Source organism: Eubalaena glacialis, chromosome 12 (assembly GCF_028564815.1).
Source record: "Eubalaena glacialis isolate mEubGla1 chromosome 12, mEubGla1.1.hap2.+ XY, whole genome shotgun sequence".
NCBI classification, from domain to species: Eukaryota; Metazoa; Chordata; class Mammalia; order Artiodactyla; family Balaenidae; genus Eubalaena; species Eubalaena glacialis.
This window is the reverse complement of record NC_083727.1, coordinates 5834895-5850060: the sequence shown is the minus strand read 5'-3', so window position 1 is coordinate 5850060 and position 15166 is coordinate 5834895. Positions and strand designations below refer to the sequence as shown.

At 38.4% G+C, this 15166-nt stretch overlaps 1 protein-coding gene across 1 annotated transcript in view; it reads left to right on the top strand.

Moving 5' to 3' along the window:
- The first annotated feature begins 6600 nt into the window (after nucleotides 1-6600).
- Nucleotides 6601-15166, top strand: part of PACRG (parkin coregulated) — a 533956-nt gene continuing 525390 nt past the window's right edge. The window contains exon 1 of the mRNA XM_061207345.1: nucleotides 6601-7098. Coding sequence (XP_061063328.1) covers nucleotides 6955-7098 — 144 coding nt within the window. The 5' untranslated portion in view covers nucleotides 6601-6954. The remainder of the gene's footprint in view (nucleotides 7099-15166) is intronic.

The following is a 15166-nucleotide window of genomic DNA, read 5'->3' as shown; positions in this document are numbered from 1 at the left end:
TCAGCTTGGTGCTTTGTGACCACCTAGAGGGGTGGGATAGGGAGGGTGGGAGGGAGACGCAAGAGGGAGGAGATATGGGGATACATGTATATGTACAGGTGATTCACTTTGTTATAAAGCAGAAACTAACACACCATTGTAAAGCAATTATACTCCAATAAAGATGTTAAAAAAAAAAAGCTAACTAGTTCTCATTTATGGTAAGAAAGTTTTTATATTAATTTAAAAAAAATCTTTCTTAACTATTAAAGAATTCACACATATTTATCAATCTTAAGTCATTAATGTTAATCATCCTGTTGTCAACATTTGTTGAGGACAAAAAAAAAAAAATCATGTCACCCCAGAAACCAGACCTCAAATGGCATTTCCACCCTTCTCTAACTTTACCTGCATTACTTGCATTCTACTGGGCATAATATGATTAAATTGAGTACAGGAGCCAGAAGAGATGTTTAATAAATTTATATACGAATAATTGTGACAACTATAACTGGACTCAACAGAGAAGTTCTTTAGATGTTAAACCCCAAATACAAATAATTCTAGAGCTTCCCTCACCGCTCCCCCCCTCATAAAAAGAGTTATAAAACGTGCTGCAGTACTGCACAGTACCCAGTTGCCAGGGTATAAAGGCGAGGATACAGACCCCGTGTGAAACTCTAGCAACATAAACTATGAATAAGATAATTTGATGACTTTCTTGAAATCAAGCTGATGGAGAAAAAAATTCAATACATTTGATAAGAAAATGTGCATGTAGTAAGAAACATACAAACACACACACACATACATACACACACAGAGGCAATAAAAAAAGAAGAAAACTCCAGAGAAGACCATAATAAAGGAAGAAATTCCCTTACCCACCACTGACTGGGCATGTCACCAGTTCCTCAATGAACAACAGTAAGAAGCAAATATCAGACCTCCACTATATATCACTTTCTGTTTATATCATATAACTATGTCCAAACTGACTGCACAGTAAAACACACACAATTCCCATCCAACACTATGAATTCAGCCATCTTCATTTAAAAACATCTTTAGATATTGTCACACATATATCCAGACTTAGCAGATGCCAACCGACTTGTGCAGTCTACATCTGCTTGTGATCAGCATCCCGGATAAGCAGCAACTCAGACAGTGTTGCCCCAGTTGTGCTTAAATCTGTACCTCTCACTCCCTGAGGAGTCACCAGGGAGCTGGAAAGGACTTCAAGCCATAATTCACAGGTAGAGAGAAGACCTAGAGCATGAATTATTATTCTTAAGTCTTTATTTCTCCAGATAAGTAAGCCTAAATCCTGCCCTATCCTCAAGCCAGTCCAAGCTTCCTCAATCCCCAAAACTCTGGCTCAAGGGAAAAAATGTAATCAGGACCAGATTCCCCTCAAAACAAAATGCATTTGCTGGGCCTACGAGTAGTTTTACTGCAGACAACTCCCTGTCAAGAGAATGTCTATGGGAGGAGCCATGGTGGTCCTGGTCTGTTTAGTCACGCAATTCCAGTCATGACCCTCAGGAACACTTGTATAACCAAGCAAGCCCTGTGGAAACCCCAGAGGCAAGCAAGGAAAGAGCTCACCTCTTTAATTAGTCAGAAAGCAGCTGCTTCTGTGAGCTAAGGAGTGAAACATTAGAAGTCCAGCTTCTGACAAAAGCAAAGAGTGTGGGGAAGAAGAAAATGAGGGAAGGAAAAAGGGAGAGTACAGGTAGATGCTAAAACCAAAGGTTCACCTCAGAAACACACACATTACAAACCTCAGCCCCATTTCTCCATGTTAATACTGAGTGAATTTCAGGTGTCTAATTCCTGTCTTTCCATGTTCTGGAAAATGGATCTACTCTGAATAAGCTTAAAAATGACGATGTAACTGCAAAGGGCTTCATCTCAGGTAATATTATTTATTCACTGAAAGTTCAAAAAAAATTTAATAGTAGGAATAACTGGTGCATTCATCAATTACATGGATAAATAATGAACATGTTTCAATTGGAACACCAATATTAGTTCCCTAATCACCACTTTTTTCCCCTAATTTGATAGGGGTGGGGGTTTAAGGGATGGGGAAGGTTGCTATGTGCTGTACACAGAGATTCTTCTCTCTTCTGATGTTAAGGGCTCTAAAATTATCCTTTATGGGGAACCCTATTCAAGTCTTACAGTAAGAGTCAACTGGAGAAATCAAGAACCCATCAACACTCTTAAAAATACAAATGTCCTAAGATGGTCTCAATACATCACCAAGCATATAAGTAAATAAGCCAGGAAGGTGAGCTGCAACATAAATCTCTTTCTTTAATATTAAAAAATTTAAGAAAGAAACCATTCAGATTACTACAAAGAAGCATTTAAAATGAGCTCATTAAATGCAAATTAAAACAGAAACACTATATAAGCACTGGGCCACAATTAAAGGCTGAAGAAACAGCAGGTAAGAAATAATTTCCATTGATCAAAAAACTAAAAGCTAACAGAATAAAGTATTCTGCATTGAAACTGCTTTCATGAATATGAAACATTACCAAGTAAGAACTTTTTTTTCTGAATTTTTCAAAGAAGCTTTGGAGGTAGAAATGGATTTGCATATCTTAATACAAAGTACTTTCATTGTATCATTTTCAAGCAATGAAGCCATGAGGTTTCAAAAAAACGTAGACTTCAAAAAAATCCTTACAAATAGTTCCAAAGTTGAAAAGGGCATAGAGTCATCATTCTAGAGCCTTTGGACCCAAAGAAGAACTGTACGTAATTACATGAAATCTATGCAAAAACTTAGAACTTCTTTTGTGACACAACTGTACCTCATCATAAACAGCTTTCAGAGCCTACCTTGGGTACTTAGATGCAGGGTCACTTCTCATCTAAAATTACTGAAATGGCAGAGCAAGTAGCAGTAGACAGTATATTTAACTAAAATATACATTCTGAGACTTTAAAATTCACTGCATACAAGCTTTAAAACAGATATGCAGATTTGTGGGCAAACAGTACACTTAGACTGTACATTCATGACGGCGGGGTGTTTTTTTCTGTTTTTTGTTTTTTTTAACTCATGTATCCCTGGCACCTGGAACAGTACTGGGAACACAGTAGATACTCAATTATGGAATCTGCTTTCTTGAAAATAAAGCATTATAAAATGAGAAGTGAAGGCTTTTTCTTCATAAGATTCATTTAAAAAAATTAAAATATACTGTTTTTCATCTATCAGAAAGACAAAAATAAAAATATTTTATGGTACACAGGGGGAACGTGGACGCTCTGATAAACACTGTTGGAGGGGGGCAGGGCCATTAAGGACAGTTGTACACCTTGTGCACTGTTCGAAGGCAATAAGTCTTCGGAGAGAGAGGGGAAACCCAGTAGGTGCTTTGTTGTTGAATGCTGGGTCAGTTCTGGGGAGGATGTCTTTTTGTAATTTTTCAGCTCAGAGGAGTAGGACAGCTCTTTGCTACCTTGTTATGGCAGATAGAAATGTAAAACAGGGCGATTTATTTTAAACAATTTGGAAATACCTAGCAAAATTCAAAGTCTACAAACCCTTTAGCTAGAAAATCCACTTAGAAACTGTAATAATATTTTTACTTTACATATACGCTTACATATGCAAATAAAATGATATGGACACAAACCTTCCTGATGATAGCAACTGTCTGTAAACCTACTGTATGCTCATTTATTGGAGAGTACCTGCATAAGTTATGTATATCCACTAAATACTAGACAGCAATTACTGTAGGGTGGATCTGTACATGAAGATTTGTAAGTCTTCTAAGAGATGTTAAGTTAAACAAGATACAGAAGAGATTATGTTCTAATTATTTTTTAAATCACTCAAAAATCATTTTTAAGACATTGAGTTTGAATTTCAAAATTGGCAACATGGTTATATATATATCCATGCACTTTAACATCTGATACTACTTAAATACCTAAATCCAGTTCTATACAACATACATATAGAACATGCCACAAATATTACTATTAAAATTCAATTTTAAACACACAAAAATGGTAATTTTAAAAAAGGGTGAAATATAATTTTAAGAGAGGTACCAAAAATTACATTTTTCTAAGTTGAATTCTCTTAAGTTTTTTTTATTATGCTTTATATTATCTTAAAGTCCTCTCCATATTTCTCAAAACGTCATAATTTTTCACCCACTTAAATTATATTTCTATAGCTGAGTCAGGGCTTTTAACATATTAATCATAATCTAACTGGAAAATGTAAGTACTTTTGAAACAGTCTCTGTGCCAAGAAAGAATCCTGAATTTTGAGAAAGCAAAGAAAGGTAATTTTATTGGCAGTGAGGCAACAGTCAATCCCCCTTACTCCTGTTCTACCAAGAAATGCAATTTTTGTTTTTCCTTAAAAGTGAGCTGAGATTTAAATAAAGTAGAAGAGTACTATTAGCATTAAAGAATGTGTAGCAAATTAAAGACAGCATAGGCACAAAAGAGGCAAGTTCTGAGCAGCACACATGTCTTTAACAAAAATAAAATAATCCCCAGATATATATTAATGTATATTTTAATCTCCAGTATATCACCGGATATAGACTATAAATAAGGCCTTTCCTGGCTCCAAAGTTTAGTCAGAAACGGAAAACATCACTCCAAGACTTTCCTTCAATTGCTCCCACTTTCACTTACCTTTGGCATTATTCAACTGAACCAACTCCAAAATTGGCAATTAAGATTTTTATTAAAATGTACCCATTGACCGAATTAGGCAATGCAAGTAGTTGACTAGTTGTATAATTTATTGTACATTGTCCACATGGTTTTAACAAGTAAGGTACTTTTCTTGGGAGGGAGCATGGATTTATTTATGTTGTAATACACTTATTTGCACTGTGTCAAACAGTAGCCGGAGTATGAGAAAGAACACTTTTAAAAATCCACCTTACATTCTCCACGTCACTACCAGTTATTAATAAATGTCTAATCATCAAATCTAAAGATAATACGCTTCCTTCCTGTGTCCCTAAATCCCAAACAAACTAAACTGCCTAAACATAGTTCATTCTAACAGTTATCTATATAATCGCCTATTAGATAACAATTTAGAATTAAGTGATGATTTTTAGATCTTAAATTCTTGCCTGTATATAGCTTCACCAACAATCATACCATGCTAGAAAGGTAAGAAAAATTGAACATCCTTAGGTTTTATCATTGTTGCAAACACAGTGTCAGTTAGCTGGCATGATTCTCCTAGTGACGGATAGAACGTTTTACACTTTAACATTCGTTTAATAAATAAAAGATGTAAGAAGTTTATCAGTGCATACAAACTTACATATTTTTAAAAATCACCTTCTATCTTCTTGGATAGACGACATCTAACTTCAGATGTACTTGCGTTTCGTAAGTGGTGCCCATTCAAGAATAATCCCCAAATAAACTCACCAAACCAATACATAATCTACAGGAAATCTGTCATAATAAACCCCCAAAAAGCAATGTTTTGTAATCACACTGTGCGTTTCCATTAATTTTCAGAGATAACCCTTAAAATAACTTTTGGCTTAATCCTGGAAGACAGGAACTTTTCTAATCTTATATATTACAGTGTTTATAAGCAACTCTAACAGCCACTTCCAAAGCTTTATTCACATAAATGCACCTAGGGCCTTCTGTGTATAAGTGTTTTTTTGTTTGTTTTTCTGTTTTGTTTTGTTTTTCGCATAATAAATCGTTAGTTCACTAGGCGAAAGTTTTCATCCTTGCTATCACTGACTCAATTATTCTTTCATCTCAGACCTCTAAGGATTTAGAAGACAAAACCCAAGGGAGCAAGAAGTTTAAATCCATCTGCAGGAATTTGTTTTGACCTCAACCATCGTCCCTAGGCACCGTCCATTAGAGCTTCGCGCTTCGCGAGCGTTTCCCTTAAAGAGTTCTCCGGAGAGTGGGTCCCAACCTGTCCTAAGCGGGAAGACAGCCTCCCAAGCGCCCTGAGGGACGGAAACCGGGGCGGAAGGCGGGGCCTTCCCACGGCCCTCGAGGTCCGGCGGGTGGTGCGCTCGCTGACGGACCGCGGGACGCAGCCTTCGCCTCGGGCAGCGCCGAGGCGCACGCCAAGGTCCCTCGCGAAGTTGCCTCCGGGGGAAGCCCGTCAAACAAGGGCCGGGTGGGGGCTTAGGACACACACACACACACTTATTCTCCAGGGCCACGGCGGGCACCGGGGAGCCGGCGGCGCGGGCTGAGGACGGCGCGGACACTGACACCCTGCCACGGGCAGCGGACACGGGCGGCACCCCGGCGTCCCTGTCAGCCGAGGCCCGGCGCGGCGCAACAGCTGGGCGCGGGGCGGCGCAGAGAGGCTGTACCTGTCAGGTACCCACGTACCTATCATGGCCACTGGGCAGTTGGAAGCTGCCGGGCGAGCAGCGGCCTACACGCACGCCGGCACCCGCCTGCGCCTCACACGAGCGGCACTCCCGGGTTAAATCGTCCAGGAAGCCTTTCCCTCGCGCCCGCCCGTGGGGGCGCGCATGCGCAAAGGGGGCTTAGGCCCGAGGCCTTCTGGGAGTCGTAGTTTTAATGCATAGTCTCTCCTCAGGTCGGTCGCCGCCGCCCGCGGCCCGGCGCCCGCCGCCCTTTCGGCCTGAGGCCTAGGAAACGTCCGTCACCGGGAGGCAGGGTCGTTCGGCCGCAGTGTTGACGTGTCACTTAGCAACCCGGAGGGTTACCTTTGGAAGCTTGTTGCGGCTCTAGCCTCTGTCCTGCCCTCTTCCCGCCCTTCCCCTCCCCTCAACTCCCTTCACCTGGGAGCTGCCAAACATCTGGATCGACTTGGGCGCTACGAGGGCGTGAAATTCTACCAGTAACGCGCCTTTTCACATTTTTTCCCGACCTCCTTCTCCCATCCGTAAAACTCACTGATTCTTTTACTACACGTTTTATGAGAACAAGACATTTTCTAGGAAGATGGTGGCAGAAAAAGAGACCCTGAGCTTAAACAAATGCCCAGACAAGCTGCCGAAGAGGACCAAGCTGCCGCTCCCGGTGCACCAGCCTCACTCCCTGGTTTCTGAGGGCTTCACAGTCAAAGCCATGATGAAAAACTCAGTCGTAAGTGATCTTCCTGAATTGAATGCACTCGCTCCGAATCAGGGGACACCAGGTTGTAGAGGATGGCTAGCCCTAGGATGGATTCTGAGCCCATATCTAGAGTGGTCTTTGCCAAAAATGGCAATTACTCGGCCAGTAACAGACGGTGCCCAACAGAGTGTGGAGGTCCAGGCTAGGCTGCTAGAAGGGATCTCGGGCAGCTGATGTACTGTGCCCGTTTCTAAGCACCTTCCTAATAACTCACGGTTTCTAGACCACCTAAATTTACTCTTAAGCTATTTACACAAAGAAGAAAGATCCCCTTTACTTATTGATTCCTAAACTATCTCACTCAGCAAAAGGCCTTATAGAAGGAGAGTTCTTAGAAATCATAAACTCTCTTGCAAAATTTAACATGTGCTGATGATGTACAGCTGGGAACATAAACTCATTAATTAACAGTAAGAAATTTCATCAATCAACCTAGAAATTTTTAGAATATCCTAGCATTTCTTCTAATAACACTCTCACAAAATGGCATGTTAGAGTACTAAAAGGCAACTTAATAAGTCTATTTCCAGATAGATCTTTTAAACTATTTTAAACAATCCAAGCTTCTGTTCAAGTATCTCTGCCTATTAATACAATTCATATTTCATTTCTACTGTTTTGTGGTAGTAAAAATCAATTATTCTCAATATGATTAGGAGGAAAAGTTTTAAACTGCACACAAATGGTTTGGGTACGTGCATGATAGTTTAAAAAAAAAAAACTTTTAATTTGGTATGCTACACCAGGTTTTACTACCGAGTAAACACCTGTCTGGGAATGAGATATTCAATAATAAATGCAGCTTTCAAATTTGTGTAATTTACACTCTGGGAGGATCTGACTTATTGTAGAGCAACTCATTATGTTAAATGAAGAGCATTGCTTTCCAGTGTCATTATTTGTTTTACATAAATGTTGCAAACCTAATACCTTATTCCTTAAAATACATGAATGAAACAGATCACCTTTAGACCCTGAGGCCAGATTCCCATGTTGCTACACAAAATGAAATTCTGGTTGTCAGAATGTGTGTCAGTTGAATCGCAATAGTTAAAATTCTTAGAAATAGACTAAAACTTTCTGCTTGTTGTAACTGCAGTCCTTTTGCATGTATTTCATGTGAATAGGTGGTCATTGGAGTCAATATGACTAATTTATCAGCAACACAGAATACCATAATATTAAAGCTAATTATTTCTTTTTTTCTTCTAAACAGTATATATGATTATAATTTTAGTGATATTTTTCAATGTTATATTTCTTCAAAGACATGTGAAAAATTGGTCAGATTCTTTTTTTTTCTAAACCTATATTTATAACCACGTTTTCTTTTTAAAAAACATAGCTTTTCACCTAAAGTCATAATTCTGGAAAATCAAGTATTTCAGTATTGAAAAATGTAACAAATATGCTTACAAGACTCAAACAAAAAAATTGATTACGAAGCAGGCTTCATTATAAACAACTTATTTGAGATAAATTATCTTTTTGTTTCCATATACTTAAGGAAAATCCCTTAGTATAATATTTATGTCTCCTTTGGGATCCTCAAAAGAGGATGAGTCATTCTTTCACTTCATTTAGTGGAAATCATAATTGTTAGATGCAAACATTATTCATCCATCCATTCATTCATTCAGTCAACAATAGTTTTTTTGTTTGATTGTTTTTTGTTTTTTTTTTAAATCTGAGAACTTGCTCAGCATACTTCTGGGGATTTGGGATCAGCAAAACAAAGACTCAGTCCTTAAAACTCCAAGGAAAACCACCACTAACAACAATGGTCAAGTCTTGATAAAAGAGAGAGACTGTTTATACAAACTAACTTCAGTGGTACAGGAAATAAAACCCTTCCTTTTAATATCCAATATTAACATTTCAACATTTCTGCCCTCGACAGTATAGACTTTTCAGCATTACATAGTCAAAACACCCCTCTTTCTTAAGGTTTATTTCTTTTTTTTTTTTAATTAATAGACTTTACTTTTTTTTTTTTAAAGTATTTGTTTATTTATTTATTTATGGCTGTGTTGGGTCTTCGTTTCTGTGCGAGGGCTTTCTCTAATTGTGGCAAGCGGGGGCCACTCTTCATCGCGGTGCGCGGGCCTCTCACTATCGCGGCCTCTCTTGTTGCGGAGCACAGGCTCCAGACGTGCAGGCTCAGTAATTGTGGCTCACGGGCCCAGCTGCTCCGCGGCACGTGGGATCTTCCCAGACCAGGGCTCGAACCCGTGTCCCCTGCATTGGCAGGCAGATTCTCAACCACTGCGCCACCAGGGAAGTCCTTAAGGTTTATTTCTATTCAGAAAATAACATGCCAATCTCCAGCTTTTCTTTTCTTTTTTCTTTTTTAACATCTTTATTGAGGTATAATTGCTTTACAGTGGTGTGTTAGTTTCTGCTTTATAACAAAGTGAATCAGCTATACATATTCATGTATCCCCACATCTCCTCCCTCTTGCATCTCCTTCCCATCCTCCCTATCCCACCCCTCTAGGTGGTCACAAAGGACCGAGCTGATCTCCCTGTGCTATGCGGCTGCTTCTCACTAGCTATCTGTTTTACATGTGGTAGTGTATATATGTCCATGCCACTCTCTCACTTCGTTCCAGCTTACCCTTCCCCCTCCCCGTGTCCTCAAGTCCATTCTCTACATCTGTGTCTTTATTCCTGTCCCACCCCTAGGTTCTTCAGAACCATTTTTTGTTTTTTGGTTTTTTGTAGATTCCATATATATGTGTTAGCATACGGTATTTGTTTTTCTCTTTCTGACTTACTTCACTCTGTATGACAGACCCTAGGTCCATCCACCTCACTACAAATAACTCAATTTCGTTTCTTTTTATGGCTGAGTAATATTCCATTGTATATATGTGCCACATCTTCTTTATCCATTCATCTGTTGATGGACACTTAGGTTGCTTCCATGTCCTGGCTATTGTAAATAGAGCTGCAATGAACATTGTGGTACATGACTCTTTCTGAATTATGGTTTTCTCAGGGTATTTGCCCAGTAGTGGGATTGTCCAGCTTTTCTTAATTGCAACTCCTTGTTCCAAAAGCCAACCCTCAAACCACTTTTCTAGTGTTAGGGCTTGCCATCAGTTCCTCTTTCCAACACTCGCTAATTAAATAAGTCACCATTCCAGTGTACTTCCCCAAAAGACTTGTAGAACTATATCCTAAGGAGGTATATGGAGACTCCCAATGTTTCACGGAGGGTGCTTTAGTAATATAAGTATACAAGCTTGATCATAGACAGATATGATCAGGTGGGCTGTGCAAGCTGAAATCCTTAAACAGTCATAATCTATGTATGTGAATGCAAAATTATTTACAAAATAATGATAAATGTAAGTAGCTAGTTTTTTTTTTTAAATCCCGATGTCAAGTGTTCTTCAACTGTAAGTAGTTCCTTTACTTTAACTCTGTGAAATTGTTGTTGCATTCTGTATAGAAACAAGCAATGACAAAAGTCCTGCAATCAGAGAATAATAATCAAATTCATATTATTATAATGTTTGACTCAAAAGAATAATAGGAGATGCAGAATTTGAAGATTTTCTAGTTTATTTTCCCTTTAAAGGCTTTGTTTGTGGTCTGATAGAACCTATAACCAGAAACCAGTAACCCAGTGTTGTACTGGCGTCTTCTCAACAGATGGTAGTTGCTTTCTGTGCTAACCTACCTTGTAAAGCAAGTTAGGATATGGGCCCAAGGTTATGATGAATGAGACGCTGAATTCAACTGAAGCTTTATACTACATCTTTCCTTTTCAGTAGACTATAGATGTTTTATGCTCAAAGTTTATGGGAATGGGAGAAATAATTCTTAATATTACTTTACTTATATAGGAACTTTTATACTTACTAATTCATTCAACACATAGGAGCAATGGTCAGTATTTATAAATGATATATTAAGATATTAATTTGGCTGCTGTAACTGTGACCAAATAACAATAGTTTAACTAAGATGGAAGTTCTCTCAGAGTCCAAGTTTGTAGGCAATTCATGGAGACTGGGCACTACTTCCCCATGAGATAGGTCCAGGGACTTAGGAGCCTTGTATATTCTTGTTTTGCATCCTGCAGGATGATGCCCTGAGTCCAGGTGAGCTCACCATCACCAGGGTCAAATCCCTACTCTCAGGATGGAGGAAATAAGAAACAGAGTGCTTCCTTTTATGAGCATGACCCAGACACAGCACCCCACTTTCATTCACATCCCACTGGCCAGAGTTTAGTCATAAGCCTATATTTTCCCTTTTTGCAAAAGCCTATGAAAGACTGACCCTTGCAGCAACTCTAGGCCCCCATACCTGTTCCTTCAGGAAAAGGGCTAAGAGTTATATAGTTCCAAAAGGGCATAATCTCCAACACCTACTTCATGCAAGAGGAGAGAAAAATGAGTAAGGAGCAACCTGCAAGAAGAGGTAGGAAGAAATGGAGAGCAAGCAGCATGTTCCAGAAGCTGCACTCATCACTTTTGTTCAAATCCATTGCCAAACCTAGGCTTATGGTGACAACCACTTACAGGAGAGGCTGGGAAATGTAGTCTCTGACAGGTAGCTCTGTGTCCAGCTAAAACTTGAGGCATTTCATTACTGTAACAAAAGGAAGAACAGAAATTTGGGGTTTATTCGACCTGTCCACCGTGAGAGTTAAATATTGCTAGAAAAGAAAAGAAGAGGGACAAGTAAAATAATTACAGTACAGATAAATGCACATCTATGGTAAGGCTTACAAATACCTACTTAGGACAGTGGAAGTGCTAATGACGAAGGGACCAAGTGACAATAACCTCATTGAGACCCTCATTACCTTTTGTCTAGGTTTTTGCAGTATCATCTAAACTGGTCTCTAGACTCCACTCACCAATCAGTTGATTGCCTCAATCAACTATCAGTACTATTACACTTATCCTTCCAGTACAAAGTTCTCTTATTATTGCTGAAAGCTTTTGGAGATCATTGGTCCTTATAGCAAGAAATCATGGTACCTCCACAAGACCAGCAAGGCCTTCTGTGATCTAACCCTATTCTATGGATTTAATTTCATCTCCCACTATTCTCATTTGCTTCCACCAAATTAAACTGTAACTCTTCATTGCTTTGATTTTGCTTGTGTTGTTCCCTTTGCTTCAATGCCCTTCTCCCTACATATCTGCAAACACAAATCCCTTCAGTCATTAGGTAACAAATGATCACTGACTGTGCCATACACTCTTTTAGGTGCTGGAAATCTAGCAGTAAGGAAGAGGCTAAATGCATGCCATCAAGGAGCTTATATTTTTGCAGCCAGCTGAAAGGCCAACTGCTTCAAGATGACTCCCCTAATTCTCTTTCTCAACCAAGATGGAAACTTATTTTTGTTCGTTGTTTTCTACCACGTATTAGAGTTATGTCTACCCATGTTTTACCTCCTCGAGTAAATTCCCTGTGAGGGCAGAATCTGTGTCCAAGTCATTTTTTTCATCCTAACAGCACCTAACAATGTACTCAATAAATATTTGATGAATGAAGGAAAGCAATTCTACACTTTTCTGTTATCTCATCTTTTATCCTCCTGTTGTTATAACTGTTATCTGTCTTTAGTTTGTTTGTTTGTTTTAAACCACCGTCCTCCAATTGAGGAGCCCAGAAGTTCCCTTTAAAACTCAACCAGATGATGACATTGCTCACTTCAGATCCTCAGGTGGCTCATCTTAGTGTAAAGCTGAAGTTTTTAAGCTCCTATAAGGCACTCTGTAATCTAGCTGCCATTTCTTCTTTATATGTATAACTTAGTACTTCCTCCCTCCCTCGTTCTGTTCCATCCACAATAGTTTCCTTGCAGTTTCTTGAATATACCAGTTACACAGCTGCCTCAGTACTTCTGCCCTTCCTGTTCCCTCTGCCTGAAATATATTTCCCCCTACATATCACCATCTCTTGATCCTTCAAATATTTGTTCAAAAAACTAACTTTTTAGTGAGGCCTCTCCGACTATTTAAAATGTCAACCTCTTAATAACCCCCTCCATCCCTGTTTCAGCACACCCATCTTCTTTCCCTTTGTTGTATTTTTCCATAGACGCTGATCACTCTCTAATATTAATCTAGTTTATCTTATGTCTTCTTCCACTGCAGAGTAAGATCCTTGAGGGCAGGGAATTATTACTGTTTCACTCACTGCTGCATCTCCAGCTCTAGAAAAGTTCCTGGCACATAGTAGGAGCTATTTTTTTTTGTCAAATGAATTTATGAATGACCATGTTTTATACTATAATTAGCAATCATCTTCAAATTAGCAACTTCAAGGAAATGCTAATGGTGTTAAATAAGTATAAAATATAGGAATGAGAATAATTTACAAATGTTTTATGCCATTTTTAATTAGCTTCTTATTAAAGTTACACATGCCCATTGTAAAATGTTTAAGTGGCTTGGCTTAGTAAAGCTCTCTCCTATTTAATATTACGGGGAAAATTTTAACCTTTTTTTCGCTAGTCCTCTTATAATTTCAATGTTTTATTTTAATGCTTTACTTCATCTTAATTCATTTTGGTTTAAGAAGTGAGGTATAAATTTTATTATATTTTTTCCAAATTGGTCAGAAGTTGTTACATTACCTTTCACATATAGTTAAACTGGATTATAAAAAAAATCTGCCTATTTAATTTGAATGCCTGTCAGTGCTATATGTATATTAATGATAGTGGCTTTGTGTATGCTTTAATATGTGATAGGGCTCGTCGTCTCTATTCCATTTCTCTTTCTAAGCAATCCTATGAGGAGTCAGGGCAGACTTTTTTTTTTTCCATTTAGCATATAAATCTCAGACAATTTAATTTTTTGTTGTTGTGGGTCACCTATTAAATGGCAGAGCAAAGAATGTATGCTATATTACTAGATTTTTCTAACTGAGAACAATCCTCTCGATCACTTTTTTTAGACTTTGGTAGATGCATAACATGCAAGTGGAAAATGTACACATATCACTTGATAAATATTAAACCAAACACACTGGTGTAGCCAGAACCCAGATCAAGAAACCTTACCAACCCCACACAACCCCTTCAGGACCTTTCCAGTCACTGCCCAGATACACCCCAAGCTAACCTTATCCCAACTTCTGTCAACAGATTTCTGCTTATATTCATGGAATCATAGAGTATGTAGTTGTTTTATGTCTGACTTCTGGGATCACCATTGTGAAATTCACCCACATTACTGCATACGATCATAGATCCTTTCTTTCTACTATTTTCACATGGGAATATAACATAATTTATTGATCCATTCCTGTGTTGATGAGTATTTATGTGACTTCTAGGTTAAGACTTACAAATAGTGCTACTAGGAAAATTCTAGTATTTTTTTTTTAACTGAGGTATAGTTGATGTACAATATTATATAAGTTTCAGATGTACAACATAGTGATTCACAATTTTTAAAGATTATACTTCATTTATAGTTATCGTAAAATATTGGCTAAATACCCTGTGCCAGTGTCCATTCCCTGTGCCAAGGACTATGTCCTTGTAGTTTATTTATTTTATACATAGTAGCTTGTGCCTCTTAATCCCCTATGCCTACTTTGCTCATTCTCCCCTTCCCTCTCCCCACTGGTAGCAACTAATTTGTTCTCTATATCTGTGAGTCAGTTTCTTTTTTGTTATATTCACTAGTTTGTTTTATTTCTTAGATTCCATGTATAACAGACAATATTCCATGTGATAACAGGCAGTATTTGTCTTTCTCTGTCTGAATTATTTCACTAAGCGTAATACCCTCCTGGTCCATCCATGTTGTTGCAAGTGGCAAAATTTCATTCTTTTTTATGGCTGAGTAGTAGTCTATTGTATATATGTACCACATCTTTTTTATCCATCCGTTGATGGACACTTAGTTTGCTTCCATATCTCGGCAATTGTAAATAATGCTGCCATGAACATTGGGATACATGTATCTTTTTGGATTAGTGTTTTCATTTTCTTCCAGTATATACCCAGGGTGTAATTGCTGGATCATATGGTAGTTCTATTTTCAGTTTTTTG